The sequence below is a fragment of the Dermacentor silvarum genome, chromosome 1 (genome assembly GCF_013339745.2).
Source record: "Dermacentor silvarum isolate Dsil-2018 chromosome 1, BIME_Dsil_1.4, whole genome shotgun sequence".
Taxonomy (NCBI): Eukaryota; Metazoa; Arthropoda; class Arachnida; order Ixodida; family Ixodidae; genus Dermacentor; species Dermacentor silvarum.
In genome coordinates this window covers 176,696,632-176,718,299 of record NC_051154.1, presented here as the reverse complement: position 1 = coordinate 176,718,299, position 21,668 = coordinate 176,696,632, and the positions used below count along the sequence as shown (strand labels likewise).

General features: G+C 45.0%; 2 protein-coding genes and 1 long non-coding RNA gene across 3 annotated transcripts in view; 1 reads left to right on the top strand and 2 right to left on the bottom strand.

The window, feature by feature from the left end:
• Nucleotides 1-14,858, top strand: part of LOC119436444 (ileal sodium/bile acid cotransporter) — a 187,406-nt gene extending 172,548 nt beyond the window's left edge. Inside the window, exon 6 of the mRNA XM_037703293.2 lies at nucleotides 14,437-14,858. Coding sequence (XP_037559221.1) covers nucleotides 14,437-14,510 — 74 coding nt within the window. The 3' untranslated portion in view covers nucleotides 14,511-14,858. The remainder of the gene's footprint in view (nucleotides 1-14,436) is intronic.
• On the bottom strand, nucleotides 14,857-15,676 carry LOC119436445 (mitochondrial import inner membrane translocase subunit TIM14). The gene has a single exon (XM_037703294.2). It carries the CDS (start codon nucleotides 15,475-15,477, stop codon nucleotides 15,121-15,123), a length of 357 nt encoding a protein of 118 aa, XP_037559222.1. The 5' UTR covers nucleotides 15,478-15,676; the 3' UTR covers nucleotides 14,857-15,120.
• A 1,035-nt stretch (nucleotides 15,677-16,711) lies between these two features.
• Nucleotides 16,712-19,296, bottom strand: LOC125942714 (uncharacterized). The gene is made up of 3 exons (XR_007465317.1): nucleotides 19,210-19,296; nucleotides 18,533-18,652; nucleotides 16,712-18,416 (listed from the first exon to the last, which is right to left on the bottom strand). It is a non-coding gene; the product is annotated as an uncharacterized LOC125942714 (long non-coding RNA).
• Nucleotides 19,297-21,668: the final 2,372 nt, after the last annotated feature.

The window sequence follows — 21,668 nt, the reverse complement described above, 5'->3', positions numbered from 1 at the left end:
GCGGGGACAGAAATATGATACTGGATATATCACACGAGTGCATAAAAAAAAAGATCAAGCATGGGAATGTACGGCTCTGTGCCTAAACTGCGATTTCCCCCTCGCCTTCATGAATGCCCGCCTCCACTTTTACCCGTGTCTTTCGCGGAGCACCGGTGGGGAAAGTAGGTGCCGCTGCGTCCCGACTACCGGCAATCACATGACGCTCCCTCTTAATCTTACATCCTCTATGTTTTATGCTCGCGTTCAGCGCAATTGACAGCAAATATGGTTGTCAGCAGTGTCACTGCTGGAATTGCACATCTGCACTTATAATACATATATAGTGTCATAGATGAAACTATAGTTGATTTTGGGGACCAAACAGGTCGGAAGAAATCCTCAGCGCCTAGTGTTAAGTCCGACGCCTCAAAAGGCATTACAGCGAGCTGGACCTCCTGCGGTTTCATAGTAAATCGTGGATAAATGCACAATTCCAGCATGGAAAGCTTTTGTTTACGAAGCGAGCTTTCATTTATACAGTGCTAGAAAGAAAGAACTGTGATCAATCCTGAACTGCCAAAAATGCACATGTACCACAGAAACAAAAGTGTGTGCACACCACACGCATGCACAAACAAATAAGAATTTGCATATTCTTTAAAGACTCCTTTTGCACATTTTATCTTAGCATGAAATAAATCCAGCATTGCCAAGGTCGAGCGTCACACTTATTTGGTTCTTACAAGACATCGTGATGAATAAGAAATAAGGACATTTCTTGTATATTAATGACTCTCATTCATACTCTTTTCTAAATTATTAGCATTTGTAATCCTTCTGCATTCCCTATATATTCGCCTGGTATGAAGGTATTTTTGTCATTGATAAGTTCAATTCAAGAGAAAGTCTGAGTTCGTAAGATCTATGGGGCCAAGACCTTTTTGGGTCTGACTTAGTGAATCCGAGTGAACCCAGACGAGTAGAATTTTGCTGAATTTGAGTCCAAGTTATTCTGGCTGAGTATAATTCGGGTGAGTGTCTGAGTCCGAGTGAGCCCGGCTGAATAAAATTTTAGTGAGTTTCAGACTGAGTGAGCCCAGCAAAGTATAAATAGATCTGGTGAGTTTGAATCTGATTGAACCTGGCTATAAGTATAGTTCTAATGAGACTGAGTGATCCTGGCTGAGTAGAATTTTGGTGAGTTTGAGTACGAGTGAGCTCTAAGCAAAAGTTATTTGTGAGTGAGTCTGAGTGAGCTCCGTTTATTTGCCGACCCATGGTCAAGCACCTAAAAGCAAAGCAGTGAGGCACACTTTGACAACATGAATGGCACTAGACAATCAGTGTTGTAAACCAAGCTCACGAGTCAAGCAAATGGTTTATTTGAAATTGTAGAAAACTGAACGTAAGAGAAGGATAGCAACCTTTTTAGTGTAAGGGTGTGGGAGGGTGGGTAAAGCTTTTTGTGGTGAGGGTGAGGATGGTACTTGCAGCATGAGGGTAAGGGAGGAAAACAAAAAAATTAGGGAATTTTCATTTGCCCACCTCTGCTAATGGCACAACATTTTGCCTTTTTTTTTGTTCTAAAAGGGGGCTGTTCATGTTCATGACATTTACAATGTGCTGACACCATATATAATTATGATGTGCATGCTCATTCACTGACATTCCCTCTAAAAAGTGTTTCAGGTTTGATGCGATATGGCCCATTGAGCAAAAAATCCGGCGTCTGTAGCAGCAAAATGGCACCTAAATTCTCATTGGCTGCAACGCCACATCATGAGTGCGCCTCAAACATAGCAGAGCAGGCAAATCGGATCACCTGCTGCCGCAAAGAGCGCCAGGTGGTGCGTGAGGGGAGAGGGCATCGCCGCGACGCCATGTCATCAGCGCGCTTTGACGGAGCAGATACGGTGACTTATGCCACCGGGCGAGATTAGTTGTCGGTGGCAAGGCAGTTACGTGACGCCCACGTGCAGGTGCCACCGTCTCGCTCTCGGAAGCTGGCACACAGCCCATATCTCTCTCTCTCACCCCCACTGGGCTTAACTGTTGCACGCGCCTGCCGGCCTTGGCGCCCAGTGCTACGTCCTCGGTCTCTCGTTGCGCAGGACGTCGTTGGCCTGCGGCGTCCTTGATTTCGCAACAATATCGTCCAAATGACTCTGGTCTGCAGCTAACAGGCTAACATAGAAATTGTAAAAAAAAAATATTAACCCGCACCAATTTAATCGCAAAATAAAACTCGAAGGACCGCTCAGAGGAGTTCAATTGGGCATTAATGCTTTCGCATTCACAACTCATAAGAAGGGCTTAGGTGTCCTTGGATTTTATTCATCACATCAGGAGTCTGGTTGCACACTCCAAGAAATTCGCCTTTTCACTGTTACATGTAATGTTCCTGTGCTTGCAATGCCAGACTCTAACCTTCCGCAAAGCACGCTCAAAATGGCACATCTAATTGCTCCACTGCACATGCAGTCCAGTTGCATAACATGATCCCAGTATTTTGTCACTCCAGTGTAATTGCCATGGTATATAGTGCAGAGGTTATAACAAGGTGCAGATCCATGTTTTTTTGTTTTTTTTCGAGGAAGGAAGGGAGGGGGTGACTGACTTGAGATGGTGATTGATGATGATGATGACTGCACGGATGCCTATACTATCAATAATAATAGAAATAAATTTATTTGCGTCCCAGTGAGTGTGCTAACAACTTATTTCTTTTACAGTGAAGCTGTATACCTCTCATTGGTCGGAAAATTTCGTGGCATAAACACAAAATGCCAGGTTAACAATTGAAGGCAAACGGCATATCTTTCTTTGCAATTAAGCATACAGCATATATATATATATATATATATATATACACACAGTGGAATCTCGATGATACGATCACGGCTAATACGAATTTTTCTGTGGTCCCGGCTGAGCCTCATTACTTTGCAACGTGCTAGAGAACGGTTGTTACGAATCGATTTTCGATCCGCGTCGACCGACGGCCGCGAAAGAGAACAGCGCGCACTCACGGGCTTTCTCCCTTTCTCTTTTAGTGCGGAGGCGCGGATGCGGCGCCGGACAGCGCGGAGGCCGCGACTGGGCGCGAAGAGTTTGACGCGGTGGCGCTTTTCTTGCTTTTGCGCGCGGCCGCGGCAGCACTGTAAGCGGTATGCTTACACGCGGCTGTGCAGCCGTCTCACGCGGCTGCACTGTAAGCGGTATGCGTATACATGGAGTTCTATGGGAGGGTAAACGGGAGTCGGAAAAGGCCACGTTGTAGCCAGTTCTGCACTATAAACAGTTACGTTATAAGTGATCTATACTGTAAATGCTTTTTACGTGCGCGTGCCTGAGTGAGTTCACCTCCGACTCTTTAATTTAGCTAGTTTTAATTGTGTTTCGATGATACGAATTTCGGCTAATACGAATATTTTTCATGACCCCGTGAGATTCGTATCGTCGAGATTTCACTGTATATATACTTAGTGACGTCACCACGCTTTCATATATAAAAGGGTGACCCGTCTAGGAACTCATTCAATTCATTCTAAGACTGCCATGGGTAGACCACGGAAATTAAAGACACCAGAAGAACAGCGTGAATACAATGCTCGACCATGCGCAGTGTTTGATAAAGCTTTACTGGACATTCATGTTCGCAGGGCGGGATGGCGGCCAATTTTTTAAAGCAAGAAGTATTTCAAACATGCCGCTTTACTTGTGCTGGCCACACAAGTTTAAGGGGGGGAGGGTCAGGACATCCGGACATCCCCCCTGGATCCGTGCATGCCTATAAAACCTCACTTACAAACAAAAAGTCACAATTTAGAAGTCCACCTGGATTCAAGGATTCTTTTCTACTCAGGGGCATTTTGGATTATGAACAAACAAACTGCATTACATGAAGAATCATTTATGACATGTGTAATATGACATCAAAAAGGCAAGGTGTGGCTAAAGAAATGTACCTCACTCAAAAAGCTTGATTTAGTTCAAACAGTTTCTTGCTTAAAATGTTATGCTCTGATATTCTACTTCTGCATACAAAAATTCAATTTAGAATTTTAACCCAGAAGACAGCGAAAAATTTAATCTAATGCAGGTGGCCCAGGAAACTGTAAATGTTGTCATGCTTGAGCATTTGCCATTTGACATATAGAGTGATGGCCACCACTGTAAGGGAAGGTAAAGAAAGATACCTGCTATTAGAGTTTGCTTCCATTTATTTTGTATCCTAACCAAAAACAAATAATTCGATCAAAAGCTAGGACCTGACTGGTCTCTGTCTACATGACTCATGAAACACATTTCCAATTGCAGCTGGTCTAATGGCATCAGTTAATTGAGTCTGGTCTCCTAATTATACTTAAGATTCGTTGCTGGTGCCAGTTGCAAATTGAAACCACTTTTATTTGCAACAGGAACCAGTGCATATCAGGGTGCAAAATCTCACCAACAAGTTTAAGGCAAGCCATTTATAGATATACTACCACATTGGAACAGAAGTACCACAGCATAAGAGAAATAACCCTGCACAACGGCAGTTAGAAAGATACTTATTTGATGGCACCACTAAACACCACACAGGAGGGTACCCTGACCGAATTTCTTTCGCAATACTATATCAAAGAAGCATCAATGGCATGCATTACAAACTATGTTGGAGAAGACGTGTGTGGAAATTATTTATTTAGTGTCGCAGTGGCATGAAAACAGTGTTTTTATTTGATACTGCAGCTTAGCTTCAGTTTTAATGCAGTTAAAGCTTTAAAGCTTCAGCTTTTGAACAAATCACTTCTGTTTGTGCATCCAAGCTGGAACCATGACAGTGTGTGGCTAAATAAGCTGTGCATGAAACTCCACTGGTTTTTCAATTACAATTAAGACAGCTACAAGTACATAACAGCTGCAGTCACATTGTGGATAACATAGGATGTCTGTGGTGTGTTCGTTTCTCTCTACACACAAAATGAACCCCACCCAGAAATAATTATGTTTGAAGACCAATTGGCCATGAACTAGTCCCAGCAAAATGTAAACTTTAGCCAGCTGAGACTCAATTAGTGCAATGTTAAGTTCTGTGAAACTGGCCCCATATCAAAAAAGCTAGCCGGTTCCTGCTAGAGGTAAACTGGTGCCAGTGACAGTATATATGTTAACTGGGCCCCATTTACTTTCCAGCTTGGACCACTTACCTTAACTAGTCCAGCTAAAATAATATTTATTTGTAATTGGTGTCAGTCAAAATTTTTGCTTGAACACAAACTCACTAAGGTGTGTATGGTGCAATTGTCTATATGCATTAAATCTCTCCGTACATTACATACCATCACACATACATTGTTTTTTTTTTATGGTGATCGTTTTTCACGAGACTGTCACTGTTACGAATTTGTTGCTCGGCGCAGGATGCGGATACATACTGTATTCAAAAATGCTTTAATGTTGTCACCAATTCTACACCCAAAGTCTCATCTAATCAAATTGTGCACCCAAACAGAGCTGCAGATTCTAGAATGCATGTGAGCACCAGCGATTACTCTGGAATGTACAGTGATATGTGCATAAATAGTAGACAGACGCATACATTATTACAATGTACTGAAGACGAATGACGAATGACAGGCACTTCGATGTCTGGGAAAAGACGATGACAATGATTGGTAGTTGTTGTTGACACACTAGGTCACGCTCGCCAGTAGCCAGACCTGCCTTTCGAACAGCCTTCTGCAATGCAACGCCCAGGTCTGCTTGAAGACCAACGCCCCCATTTTAAGTGGTGGAGGTGCTGAGGTTCTGCTCATCCTGAAACTTCGCAGCCAGACGCTACCATCAGCTTTCACCATGACTGATCCTGGCCCATCGCAAGCTGCTCCCGTACCAACGACAATCCTCTGTGCTGGCGTGCCTCGACAATGTGACTCACCTATATTTAGCGGCAACGACGACCAGGACATCGAGGATTGGATCGTCGAGTACGAATGAGTGAGCTCTTGTAACAAATGGGACGACCGTGCCAAGCTCACGAAGGTTCACCTTTACATCACTGATGTAGCCGGCCTCTGGTTCAAAAACTATGAAAACGAGATGATGAACTGGTCGACCTTCACGGCAGCCATCATGGAGGTTTTCGGTCGTCCCGCCGTGCGCCGGCTCCTCATGGAACAGTGTTTATGCAGTCGAGTCCAACGCAGGGAGGAGACGTTTACAAGCTACATCGAAGATGTTCTCTCCCTTTGCAAGTGCATTGACCCATCTCTCGCTGAAGTGGAAAAAATAAAGCACATCATGAAAGGAGTCGACGATGATGCATTTCAGATGCTTGTTGCTAGGAGCCCCAAGACAGTAGCCAACATGATACAACTCTGCCAGGCTTACGACGAGCTGCGAAAGCAGCGTGCGTCGACGCGCCGCGCTGCTCAAGATACAGCAGGCATTTCCACCCTTGCCAACGACGCCGCTGCTGATCGCACCGTTTTACTGACGCACATAAAGCAGTTCATCCACGAGGAAGTTGCACATCAACTTTCCCTTGTCGCCCACACATCTGAGCCAGCGACATCATCTTTAGACCCACCTCTTCATCACGTTATTGAGACGCAAGTCACCCAGGCACTACCAGCTGCCCCTCCGCCGTTGCCTGTCACCACACCACTAACTTACGCTGCCGTTCTTGCCAGACCACAGGCCCCATCTCTTTCTGGTGCCTACAGAGCCACCGGGTCCTTCTAAACGTCACCGCCACCTTCACGCACGGTGCCCCATCCTTCTTCGCCCACCGGACCATCTATTGTGAACCCATGGCATACCTTTGATAACCGGCCGATATCCTTCGCATGTGGTCTTGTGTGCCATATAGCTCGCCACTGTCATCGTCGCAGCTTCCACTCTCAAGACAGTGTGGCTTCCCCAATCTATCAAGCTGCTCAGCATTCGCAACGAGTTTCTTCTCCTGTCGCCGACTTGTTTTCTACACGCCACCTGTTTGACTCACGCCGGTCGTCTTTTCCCTGTCGCCAATCCATCTCCCCGATGCTTCGCCGACCTAGCCCAGCACGACAGGTAAACTGACAGTCACAGTTCCCAAGGCAAGAACTGCGCTGTCCTCGAACTCTCCAAGACCTCATTTTTACCCGCCTAACAAAACTGATCTATTGGTAAAAGCTATTGCCGTACGTGCACTTGTCGACACAGGAGCTGTCATTTCTGTAATTAGTGAAAAATTGTGCCGCGATCTGAGAAAAGTGACCACCGCGTTTACATCGTGATGTTTCCCTGCATACAGCGACCTCGCATCACATCAAGCCTACCACTCAGTGCCCAGCTCGTGTAATTATTCAAAACGTTATGTATGCCGTTAAGTTTGTCGTCCTGCCCCGATCATCCTATGACGTAATCCTAGGATGGGATTTTCTTTCCACGCACTACGCCCTCATGGACCTGTGCTTGTGCTGAACTCACATTGTCAACGCCGTGCCGTGACCTCGACGACCACACTTCCCCTAAAGTGTTTGCCGCGACTGACGTCCACATCACCCCTTTGTAGGCCGTTCTGGTGCCTGTGTTTTCGCCTGCTGTCACTAACTCACCTGTTTTGTTTTCGCCATCTGCAGCTAGCTCCTGCTCGTCGCCGAAGCTTCCTCCTCCCGTTTGCTGTCATCAACTTCTGCAATGCTTCTGCGGCAATCTACGTGTGCAATGCATCTGCATGTCTGTCACTCCTACTACGTAGCGAGTGTCTGGAGAGCTTCGAGACTTTTTACTACCTTTTTGAGGATGCATTGCTTGGAGATAAGGCATCACTACCAATTTGTGCTGTCGCTCCTGCCGCTGACACCAATGATCCTGTCGACATATTCTTCAATGCCATCGATTCTGACCTCACACCTGCGCAGCGTTTTCGAGCCTCCTTCGACCGCAACCAGTCTTTCTTAGGTCGAACATCAACAGTTGTTCATCGCATCAATACCGGTCAACAAGCACCATTGCGCCAGCGCCCATAACGTGTGTCGACTGCAGAATGCCGTGTCATCGATGAACAGGTAGATGATATGCTGAAACGTGGAATAATCCAGCTCTCCAGCAGTCCCTGGGCCTCTCCATTTGTGCTGGTGAAGAAAAAGGACGGATTCATCAGGTTCTGCATGGATTCCGACATCTTAATCGAATAACATGCAAGGACGTCTACCATCTACCATGCATCGACGATTCCCTGGACTGCCTACACGGAGCAGAATTCTTCTCTTCCTTAGATCTGCACTCGGGATACTGGCAGGTACCAATGGCGGAGGCCGATCGCGAAAAAATGGCTTTTGTGACGCCCGACGGCCTGTATGAGTTCACAGTCGTGCCCTTCGGCCTCTGCAACATGCCTGCTACTTTCAAGCGCATGATGGACACGATCCTTCGAGGCCTCAAGTGGAATATTTGCCTCTGTTATTTAAACGACATTGTTGTCTCTTCCGATATTGTGTCCCATCTAACCCGCCTCGAACAAGTGCTTGCTTGCCTCTCAGCTGCAGGACTGCAACTGAACTTGAAGATGCCACTTCGCCACTCGAAAGCTTACGATTCTAGGGCATGTTGTTTCGAAGGACAGTATTCTCCCCAACCCTGCCAAACTTATAGCCGTTTCAGCGTTTCCCAAACCAAGTACCATGAAAGATCTCCGCAGCTTTATCTATCTATGTTCTTATTTCCGACTCTTTATCCGCAATTTCGCTATGATCATCGCCCCTTTGACCAAGCTCCTCGCTGGCAGTAATAACCTTTCAGCGTGGTCTCCTGCTTGCGACGATGCTTTCAACGAATTGTGCCATCTCCTTACATCGCCTCCTATACTGCGGCACTTCGACCCCTCTGCACCCACTGAGTACCACACAGACGCCAGCGGTGTCAGGTTAGGCATTATTCTTGCGCAATGAAAAGATGGGTTTGAAGAGTAGGTCATTGCCTATGCAAGCCAAACTCTTAACAAAGCTGAAGGCACCTATTCTGTCACTGAAAAAGAATGTCCTGCCATTATTTGGGTCATAGAGAAATTTCATCCTTACGTGTACGGGCGCCCATTTGACGTAGTGACCGACCACCATGCCCTGTGCTGGTTGTCGTCACTGAAAGATCCAAGTGGTCGCCTCGCCCAATGAGCATTACGCCTCCAAGAATATGACATCCGCGTCGTGTATCACCCTGGTCAGAAACATTCGAACGCAGACACCCTCTCCCGTTCGCCCCTGCCTCTCGACCCTGTCTGCTTCACAAATACTACTTGCGATACTGCCGCTCTCACCATCTCTGACATGCCATCTGAGCAGCGCAAGGACCCGTGGGTTAATTCCATTCTAGACTTTCTGTCTGGTCGGACTCCTGCTCCCACTTCTCGGACGTTGCATTGGCAGGCTGAGCACTTCACCAGATGGGACGATGTGCTGTACCGCCGGATTTACAATCCCGGCGGCCGTAAGTGGCTCCTCGTCATTCCCCGCCACCTGCGCTCCGAAATCTGCTCCACTTTACACGACAACCCACAATATGGCCATGCAGGTTTCCTGAAGACGTATTCTCGTATTAGACTTCGGTACTACTTGCGTGGTACGTACCGTTTTGTTTGACAGTATGTTCAGTCATGTTCCACGTGCCAGCGACACAAGAATCCTCCTCAACACGCCGCCGGCACCTTATTACCTCTGCGAAGCCCCGCCCAACCGTTTTACCGCGTCGACATCTACGGTCCCCTTCCCAGCACACCAGATGGTAACCGTTGGATAATCGTTGCCGTCGATCACCTCCCACGGTAACCCGAAACTTCACCTCTTCAGTTGTCTACAGCAAAAGACGTTGCCACTTGCATTCTTCACAATCTTGTCCTTTGTCATGGAGCTCCTCGAGAGTTGCTGAGTGACCGTGGTTGTGTGTTCCTCTCCGAGGTCATCGCAGCATTGATTCGTGAATGCCGCGTCGTTAACCACACCACCAGTGCCTGTCATCCACAGACAAACGGGATGACAGACCATTTTAACCGCACCCTAGGCGACATGCTCACTATGTACGTCTCGTCAGACCACTCCAATTGGGACCGAGTGCTACCTTTTGTTATATTCGCCTACAACAGCGCCATTCAAAGCACAACTGGATTCTCGCCTTTCTTTCTTCTTCACGGACGCAAACCTTCTTGCACCATGGACACTATTCCTTTATACCGACCCGATGCCTCAGAGTCCACAACTCTATCTCAAGAAGTTATATACATACACTGAAGAATGCCGCCAACTTGCACATTCATTCATATCACAAGACCAGTGGCGCCAGAAGCAACACCACGATGCATCCGCTACAATTACGTGCTATGCTCCTGGCTCACTAGTCTGGCTGCGTGTCCCGTCCACTACTCCTGGCCTTTCAATGAAGCTGGTCTCCAAGTACCAGGGTCCATATCGTGTACTTAACCAAACATCTCCAGTGAACTACCTCATCGAGTCGTTAGAACCGTCTTCTGATCATCGTCATTGCAGCCAAGAAATTGTCCACGTGTCCCAACTCAAGCAGTGCTAAGATCCCCCTGTTTTCTTGCCCCTAGGTCGCCAGGATGGCTCCTTATTCCATGGGGAGTAATTCTACTGAAGGCGAATGACAGGCGCTTCGATGTATGGGAAAAGAAGACAATGATGATCGGTGGTTGTTGTTGATGCTCTAGCTCACGCTCGCCAGTAGCCAGACCTGCCTTTCGAACAGCCTTCTGCAACGCAACGCCCAGTACAGTGTAGACCGCTTATAACGTACATCGCCGGAGTCGATCACCTCCCACGGTAACCCGAAACTTCACCTCTTCAGTTGTCTACAGCAAAAGACGTTGCCACTTTCATTCTTCACAATCTTGTCCTTTGTCATGGAGCTCCTCGAGAGTTGCTGAGTGACCGTGGTTGTGTGTTCCTCTCCGAGGTCATCGCAGCATTGATTCGTGAATTCCGCGTCGTTAACCACACCACCAGTGCCTGTCATCCACAGACAAACGGGATGACAGACCATTTTAACCGCACCCTAGGTGACATGCTCACTATGTACGTCTCGTCAGACCACTCCAATTGGGACCGAGTGCTACCTTTTGTTATATTCGCCTACAACAGCGCCATTCAAAGCACAACTGGATTCTCGCCTTTCTTTCTTCTTCACGGACGCAAACCTTCTTGCACCATGGACACTATTCCTTTATACCAACCCGATGCCTCAGAGTCCACAACTCTATCTCAAGAAGTTATATACATACACTGAAGAATGCCGCCAACTTGCACATTCATTCATATCACAAGACCAGTGGCGCCAGAAGCAACACCACGATGCATCCGCTACAACTACGTGCTATGCTCCTGGCTCACTAGTCTGGCTGCATGTCCCGTCCACTACTCCTGGCCTTTCAATGAAGCTGGTCTCCAAGTACCAGGGTCCATATCGTGTACTTAACCAAACATCTCCAGTGAACTACCTCATCGAGTCGTTAGAACCGTCTTCTGATCATCGTCATTGCGACCAAGAAATTGTCCACCTGTCCCAACTCAAGCAGTGCTAAGATCCCCCTGTTTTCTTGCCACTAGGTCGCCAGGATGGCTCCTTATTCCATGGGGAGTAATTGTACTGAAGGCGAATGACAGGCGCTTCGATGTATGGGAAAAGAAGACAATGATGATCGGTGGTTGTTGTTGATGCTCTAGCTCGCGCTCGCCAATAGCCAGACCTGCCTTTCGAACAGCCTTCTGCAACGCAACGCCCAGTACAGTGTAGACCGCTTATAACGTACGTCGCCGGAGTCGTGAATATCTGCACTATAAGCGGTACCGCACTATAACCAAAACAATGATTTTCAAGCCCTGCACGTATGCAAAACATGTAGACCAAGCAGCTGCGCGTATCCGAGAATCAAAGCGTGCGACTGGGCGTTTTGCATCCGTTTAAGTTTACGAATGTTTAAACGTTAATGTCCAAGTACCCACTATCTTCGCATGAAGCAGACAAAGTAATAATTTTTTAAAATGTCTCAGTTTCGCTTGAAAGACGAAGCATCAATTGCGATAGCAAATTAGTAGAGAGCTATAAGGAGTAGGGATAGTAGTTTTATCAGCTGCATAAACTTGACACATTCGCTTACTAACTGAATTAACAAGCGTGGTGTCAACGCGCACGAGCAAACATGAATAGACTCGATGACCGCAGACAACCACTGTCAAAACGCCGCCGCCGCAGCGAGCGAAGGTTCGTGCATCACTTCAATGGAAACTGAGCGGCGTAAGCACAGCACATACAAAGGTCTAATACGGCCAATCATTGAATATGCTAGGATAGTATGGGACCCACACACTGCTACTAACCGTCATGAATTGGACAGAGTTCAACGACTGGCTTCTAGATTTACATTTAATAAATATCAGAGCGTGCACTCTCCTACTGAACTATGCAGTCGTGCAAACCTTTCCGCGTTAGAATTAAGGACGAAGTTTGACCGATTAAATTTTTTTTAATTATTCATAACCAGGTTAAAATAAATTTATCTGAATACTGCGCAATTACACCGGATCAACGCTTCAGACACAGGCACAGCTTATACATACAGCTGCCAGTTACACGAAATGATACATTCAAGTACAGCTTTTTTCCCAGGGTTATTAAGGAATGGAATGAATTACCAAATTCAGTTGTCACACCTTCCTCCGTCAGTGATTTTACTGCTGGTTTAGAGAATGTTATCTTCTCTGATATACGCATTTCGATGGGGGCGAAATGCGAAAACACCCCTGTACTTAGATTTAGGTGCACGTTAAAGAACCCCAGGTGGTCCAAATTTCCGGAGTCCCCCCACTACGGCTTGCCTCATAATCAGATCGTGGTTTTGGCATGCAAAACCCCATAATTTTTTTTATCTTCTCTAATATGAATGCGTCTTAGCATGTATTTCTGTTTCTGGTGCGCATAAAACAAGTTTTGTCTTTGTTCACTGCATGTCACTTTTTATAGATACTGCCATTATACTGCCTTGTAATTTTTTTTTTTTTGCTCGAGATGTAGCAGAATTTTGTTTCTTCTATTTTTTTTTCCACTCTGTAAAGGCCCTTAATTGGGTTGACAGTATAAACAACAAACAACAACATAATCACGCCCAGCCACCAACTTGTGACGCTAAGTTTAGCGCTACCGCGCCCAGCGACTTCTGCAACACCAGTCAGAACTTTGCCACATTCTCTAGGTTAACTTTTGCCATATTTCCCAGCAGGTGAATGGGGGTGAGAACAGTACCTTAATTATGAACAGAGAAACAATGTATATATAAATTGTGTGGGTGATCTGAAAAACGGCCTATGATTACTGCGCACTGACCACATGGAATTGCAGCTGTTTCAGCGTCCTACAATACCTGCTGATGCTTGCGACTTGAGCTACGACAGGAACAATACACTAATATGAACAGCAACAGACATGCACTTGTTTCATGGCTTGCTTGAACCTCACAAGCAAAACAGTGCTCGTTCCAGCGCAACATTCAAATGCATATGGCATGCACAATTCTACTATATATCTGCAGAACATGTAAACACTTGCCTCGAGATGAACGCTGGCTAGAAGGCATTGTGAACACAATTTCCTACAAGATACAATTCCTCTGGTTGCTAGGCCACGTAATCTGGCACTGTTGTCAGTATGGAAAGCTTAAGCATCCAGTGCCTACAGTACTATCATTGCATTCTACCAACACTAACATATGGGGCAGAAACTTGGGAGGTTAGCAAGGAAGCTTGAGAAATTAAGGACCATGCAATAAGCAATGGAACGAAAAACGGTATGTGTAGCATTAAGAGACAGGTAGACATTGCTGCGGATTAGAGGGCAAATGGAGGTAGTCAATATTCTAGTCGACATTAAGAGGAAGAAATGGAGTTGGGCATGCCATGTAATGTGTAGTGCGGATAACGGTCTGTTAAGAGTTAAAGAATGGGTGCCAAGAGACGGGAGACGCAGTCGAGGAAGGCAGAGAATTCAGTGGTATATTGAAATAAGGAACTTCGTAGGTGTAAGATGGGGCCAGCCAGCACATGACAGGGGTATTTGGAGATCGTTGGGCAAAGCATTCATCCTGCAAAGGACATGAATAGGCTGATGATGATGATGAGCACTGGTGAAAACCAGCAGTGATCCCCAGGGACACTCTGTAGAAAGGAACATAAAAAGTGGAATCTTGCCAGTTACTGCCGCACATCATAGTACACTTTTTGCTTTCTCTCAAATGGCCTTGCACGAATCGAAAAAGGCACTACCGAGCCTGACAGTAGATGCGTTATAATCCTGTTCACAAAAGCTTTGACATGTTCCCACTCTTGCTGCACTATAACATCTTGTGTGGCAGATCCTCACAAGAACTGCTGTAACTGGTTCATGCGTCCCTACAACTGATATTTTCAAATCTGTTTTCAGATAACGAAAAGATGCAGCTGTCAACCGTGCAAGTTCCAAGCCATGGCGTTTTTAATGCAGCATTTCAGGGATGATGTGGCTTTCACAAGTTGACTTCAGTGTGCACTTACTATGCAAAGACTGCAGTTTTATTGGTCACCCCACAACAGGCAATGCTGCTGGTCTACAAATTTGCGCTACTGGCCTGAACGGAGCTGCACAAAAATGCATTGGTGCACAATACCAACAATGTACATAAATGCGAAATGCAATTTTTGGCGATGCCCATCATGATTTCAGCTGAGTAATGCTTCAGCTTGTATCACTTTGAGCTCTATAAATGATAGCAGCATGTAGCGTCTTACAGCAAAACAAATGAGCCACATCATGGCATCAGAAATTCGTATGTGCGCTGAAACTGAATAAACACGTGCCAAAGACTGCGTGGGGAAATATGTTTTAATTAACACACACCATAGCCAATGTATTGATGCGGCTTCATCTAATTTTGATGGCTTGATGAATTTCTCCCGAAATTCAACTACAGCACCTTGCATGTCAGTACCAAAGGCACTTAATAAAGTTCAAAACACAATCCCAATCAAAGCTGACTGGTCTTGCGTCTGCTCAAGCGTCTACATCACTCACTGGAAGAAATACTACGGTCCATCACTAAACCTGCGCAACTGTGACGCAATTTCACAGCTATTTTGACTTGCCGCTCTCAAGTAAGTCCTTCGCTTCGTTGATCTTCGCAGCCAGGTAAGGAGAGCCTCCACGATCCGGATGGTTGAGTAGCATGATCCTCTTGTGCGCGTCTTTCAGCTTCGACTTGCTCGCAGACGGGCTCACACCAAGGATGAGACCAGCTTCTCGTTTGCTCATCTTCATCTCAAATCCACCCCTGTAGTATTTCGAACCCGCAAAAGATTCGGCGGTTGGCAAGTTCTTCAAGCTCTCTTGCAAAGTCTTCGACCACGCTCTCGATGAGCGTAGTAAGGCACGACCTGTGAAACCCACAGCGGCAAGAGCCAGGCCAGCAACAATTACACTTGAAGACATGGCGGCAACTCACGAACTTCTAAAATACAACCTCACGGAGCACTGTAATAGCTGTAAACTAGAGTGTACTATAGGTACTGTAAACACACCAGCGTGCGCTCAGCTTCGCCATCAACTCGAAACAACGCCTTTTCTTGCTCGAAAAAACAGGCAGCGCCTCGTGCGCTGCGCGGCTTCCCAGATTCCGCTCCGCGATCGGCTATAGTCACAGAACACCCATATAAACTTAGAGAAGGGAAACTGTACCTTCCACAGTGCAACACTTGAAAATAAGCGTAGCGGTGGCGTTGTGAACTAAAGTATGCGACCGAGAGATGGCGCTGGCAGAATCAAAACTAATATCATCATCATTATGTAGTGAGCAATATGGCCGCTACGGTAGCGGTTCGTAGGGCTGGTCGCGCTGCTCGCTCGCCGCTTTTGGTCGTTTGGTTACCGCTTTCGGGGAGGTATTCGTGTGTACTGTACTCTAACATGACTACAGATATCTTCATTATGTCGCCAGGTGACCGAGAGGCCTCAACTGGCAATAAAACACTTCAAACAAGTAAGCTCACATTGTTTATTGTCAATGGTGAATGAGGCAGTACATGATCACAATTTTCGTACAGCTCAGGTGGACTTAATGTTGTCCGTCACTGAGTTTACAACACAGATAACCATCTATTTATTGGGACCCAAAGCTGAAATCGAGCGAAGTTTTCTCATCGTGTTCGGCGTGCCGCAAAGCAGGGAGAACGAAGGTTCAGACAGTGATATTTATGCTGAGCTGCCCTCGTACTTGGATTGCGTACAGTGCTGCTTGACCTTTTACATTCTTTGCGTTCGACGATTTCAGCTAGATTAAAGAAAGGAACACAAAAAATTGCTCGGCAAAAATGTACTGTCAGCAAAATAAGCTCGAGCTGCAATGTCTCATTGCTCTCATAACACATTGGCGAGAGGCACGAAGTGTAGGAGGGGGGCGTTATGCTAAATTTTACATCACATTTTCTGCTCTTGATATTTTTCTGCTGCACATTTAGTGCTCAGGTGCGCCAGCAAAGGCTTTGACACAAGTGGAGTACTTGTAAGGAAACCAAAGAACGTTATGGAGACAGCAGTGCTTACAAGGACTTCTGGAAATATTGTGTGAATAAACAAGGGCACTAAATCAACATATAAGCAAGCCCAATTAATGCTCACAGATCCTTGGGAAATGGAATTTGTGGTTTCATGGTGAAAATAATCTCGGTATATGTATTCAAACACAGCAAAGAGGTTGCAAGGAGATGAACACTTCAGTTGAGTAACAGGTGACCAAGGGAAGCCTCAGCTTGGAGCCAGCGTTTCACCAAGCAAACATATTAGTGAGGGCCGAGACGAAGACCAGTTCCCACGCTGAGGTTTCCCTTGCTCGTTCACTGTTGATTAGCTGAATGTTAAGCTGAATTTATTCTGTGAGTACATTTGAAAATATTTTTGGGAGCACACCGTGCGCAGGTTTTGTCATCTGCTGTTTGAAGAGAAAGAAAATTTGCTTTTAGTGATTTCTCATGTTTGTGAAGTGTGAAATAGGCTGACCGGTTGTGTGAGCTTGCCTTTTCTAGCTATCTCTTATGGTGCAGTACTAGCCTAGTTATTGATTTCATGCAAACTGTATATGAGCCTCTTGTAGTAAGCAAATGTAAAATCATGTGCATTTCCAGATCTAATTCTAATCCTAGCACTTGCCATGCTAACGTTCCCTTAGATTTTGTCATATCATATAAATAACTTAAATTGGACCAATAATATAAAGTACGTCATTAGCAGTGCTAATCACATGCTCGGGTACTTATGGCATAACTTTTCCAAAGCACCGTCTACTTTAGAACTACAGCTTTACAAGACTAATTCGCTTGAAACTTGAATATGCATCTGCAATACGGGATCCCAGTCGCGTTAATCTTATTACTTCACTTGAACTAGTACACAGTAACTCTACTCGTTTCATTATTTCTAATTATAACCGTACCGCAAGCATAACTTCAATGTAAACTGGCCTAGCACTCATTCCACTAGCTAATCACCGTAAAGTCGACCATCGTTTGCTATTTCATAAAATTTTCTATCACACCACACTTCATGATGACCTCATACTGCGGCCTCAGTGTATTTCAAACTGCGTCGATCATCGCAGTAAGGTAGGAATTGATTCATGTAACACGAAGTCTTTCTTTCATGCCCCGTACATCTCAGAAATGGAACCACCAAGTATCGTAGCCATCACAGATAACAAACTTTTTTGCAAAACATTAGCTAACATTGTATAATCAGGAGAATCATTATGTTACAAGAACTCACTGCACTTGTTTGTTTTACTCTACTACTTTGTAACCACTCCCCTCTTTAATGCCTGTGGCCCCGAGGGTACTTTAAGCAAAAAATAAAATGAGTTTCAGTCAACATGAAGTGTCATTTCCTTAAAATTGCATTAAGCGCTTTTGATCATTTTAAAATTCTTTGCATTGTCATGTAACAAATTATCGTTGTGAGGGAGCATGTGATACTTCGTGGTACTAATGCCCGTCAAATTGATTTGCAAATAGCAGATGACAGAGTTTGTGCATTAGCAAGTAGGAGCTTGCTACATTGTTTCTGTTCTGGTCGTCATGGCTATAATGACTGCAAAAGAAACAAGTTGGGACTCAACATGTTACTTCTCCGATTGTCATAAAGTGCCCTTAAAAGCAACTAAGCTTGTATGTCAAATTTCTCATTCCCACTCAGTATGATACAGAACTGTAGACTGCTGTTTTCCTAATAGGGCTCACACCTCTCTATCTGGTAAACTTCCAAACATTTCATAGTGAGGCACGTAGTTCAAGAGGACCTGTTGTCATTGTGGTGACAGTTGAGCATCTTGTGGCTTAGCGTGGGCAGCTTGCAGACCAATAATCTCTCTTTTGTCCGTCTTCCTGAAAAGAGAAATGACAAAGCCATGACACACATGAAAGCAAAAAATGGTGAAACAAAAGTCAGTCCCATAAATGAAGAAAAATCACGGTTCTAGTTGAAGTGTTCAGAAACATACCCTGTGAGGATTCTGGCCCTTGATGATACTTCCAGTGGAGACACGTTCACGGTTGACTTCTATGTCCAGAGACAATAGAGTCCAAAGGGATGAGTCCAAATATGAGCAGCGTCTTGGAGGCTGGAGTCGAAAGAAAAAAGAGCCTAAATTACTATGGTGGAAGTGTGCGTGAGTTTGTGATTCATGTATGACAGAGAACAGTGCACGAAACGCTCCATGACAGAAAAACGCACAAACCCACACACACAACACTGTTTTGAGTGTGCATTTCTTTCAGTGGTGTCCTTGTGTGGGCTGTGCTTAGTCAAGTCTCGATTAGATTACAATTGTTTCTGCCAGATACTAGTAATAAACACAGTCATCTTATTATGTCTCAAATGCAGTTAATCTAACTGTATCACCGGAAGTACACTTGTCACTAATGTGCAGTGAATTTATCGCGGTGTACATTTATGCAGAAACAGCCAAAACTTTATTATTTATGCTGTACTCATGTTAGCAATTTTAGCAACTTGGCAAAGTAGCAAGAGCCTCGTTTGAATTGCTTTGGAAGGGCAACAACTTTATAATTATTACTATTTTCTACTTTTAAGAAATGACAACAGGAATCTGCTTTATCCACCTCGCACGCAAAGAAATTCAAAGTTGAAAATGCGAAACACTGCTTTTTTACTCACCGGCGCACAAGCCCAGGGGCTGCAAGGTTAATCAGCTTTCGTGGGTAATCTTCAAGCAGACTGTGCTCGGTTCCAGCGATGAATTTTCGTGCTGGCCAGCACGTTTTTTCGAGCAACCAGACGCAACGCGGCAGATCACAAACGGCGGAAGCCGTGCATGCAGCCGCCAGTGAAACGCCGCAGCTGATAAAATTCACCGTCTTTAAACACACTCGCTTGGTGGCAGCTATCGAATGTTGGACGCATAAACTGGCTGAGGTATTATTGATATCTAATTAAAATGAACCTGCGTGATGCTGCTCAAAGGAAACGACCACCCCGTTCGCAAATATAACCGCCGTACAATTTGAATCGATAAACAGCACGGACTGCAATCGATACCAGTGGGCTGCCGCTGATAACATGTCAGTGAGGCCTCAAAACCTTTATTCAAGTAACAAAGCACGGGCTTTAATAACAGAAGTCCAATAAAAACAATAGACTGCTTATTTTGTAAAAAAATGACACTGTAACTGTGTCTGTCGGTTATTATATGTACTTTAATAGCTCAAATATTGAGTCGTGTTGAGCGCCCCTAGCAGAAAAAGTACAAACTAAAGTATTCGACCAAATTACAGTAGCTCCACTTGCGCGCTTATGCTGGAACGCGCCGCGGTTGATTTTTCGCCCTCTGTGGCCATTTGGTGAACTCGAGAGTTTCCGGGTGCCTAGAATATACTGGCTAGTGTGCCTTCCGGGTGGCACCGTTTGCGATGAATGTCGGCGGCTGCCGCTAGGAGCTCTGCAGTGCGGGTGCCGCGGTTTAGGGACAGTGAAGGCAAAATAGACTTTAAGCGGGTAGAAATAACCAAACAGAGGTTATCTGATTGGTGGATAAAATTAAGGCAGGGGTGAAATTTCACCCACCACAAAGTACAAATTATGTTAATAGCCATGGCTAGGTGGCGTATGCCACCGCCCGATTTAAAGGGTTCAGCCTCATCCATCCATCCATCGCGGCGCCACCCGCTCTTCATAGACCGCCTTGTTTTCACATAGGGGCTGCTGCGCTTTTTGTAATTATAAAGCCGTAGGAGCAGTAAATTTCTCATGTAAAAAGGTGATTTCTAATATAGGGTTTCTTTTGACTATAAGAAGGCTTATTTACTGCTTGCGGCCTGCGTTTGAGCTTACGTACCAGCTAGCTCTGTTTCGAGTGTCGAACCTCCACTACATTCGTTACAGTCCAGCTCATTGCAACCACCGTGATTGCAACGTAGGATTTTTAAAGCGTACTTATTCGGCGACGTTTTACTAATAGAGAATAAGAATGCCTAATTTAGATGGACCTGTGAAACTGAAGATATATATATATATATATATATATATATATATAGGATTTTTTTTTTTAGATAATACTGATTTTTATTTTTAAAAAGTAATGAACGAAGCGAACCTGGTGTTTTCGCCGACGAGTTCTTAAGCGAGGCGGACATTGCCGCTAATAACGTGAGCTTCAGTAGACTAATTAGCAAAAATTTATTGATTACATATTTATTCGGGCCTTGTGGGGACCGTTGTCTAAACGGCAAATTAGGAGGCAGTTACATTTTCATCCACACGCATCTTTTAAAGACCTGGAGAATCGCACCTTATAATTCGATATATTCAAGAAGTGTGCGGCGAAGTTCGAATGACAACATACAGCGGCAAATCCTAACTCAACACACAGCCGCACATGCTTGCCAGGCAAATCGAATATGGGACGCTTCAGTAACTGCCGCGACTACAGCTGAGACGTTCGGTTTGCTACTTTCTCGCGCTTGTCGTGATACGACAGCGCGCGGTCGCCTTTTCTGCGCTCCAGCGTATTGCATGAATTGACCGTCGAAGTTTGATCATAAATATATCGAATTAAATGCGACTTTCGAGGTAAAAAAACATAACGTGCGTTAAAATGTGAGTGCCTTCATATTCGCCAGTTCAACAACTGTATAAAAAAGGAAATTAATAATTTTTTTGTTAATTCGTCTTCTGAACCTCACGTTGTTAGCGACAATGTATTTCCGCCTAGCCTCGAAACTCATCTGCAAGACAATGCTATGTTGGCTGCTCTTATATAGCCTCTTTATAAAAAATCTGGATTGTCTATTAAAAAAAAAAAAAAAAAAAAAAAAAAAAAAAAAAAACCTGTATATATGACTTCTCTTTGATGATGCTCGTATATGTGCTTCGCGTGTTCATCATGATACGTTTGACAAACTCACCATTGTATCGCATGCCGTGATATGCGACTTACGTCGTGCAGCAAGAGCTGCTCTTTCAGGGCAAAATATTAACTTCCGCTTCACTTGCCAGAATTTTCCTGTACGTATGGAATTACTCCTATTTGATTGTTTGTTTTCGCCATACTTTCCTGCACTTTTGCTTTTTTTTTTTTTTTTTTTGCGATTGTGTGTGGACACTCCAGGCGAATTTCC

Bases quoted from the DNA above. Each gene is read 5' to 3' on its own strand.
- LOC119436445 (XM_037703294.2), bottom strand. From the start codon at position 15,477: ATGTCTTCAAGTGTAATTGTTGCTGGCCTGGCTCTTGCCGCTGTGGGT.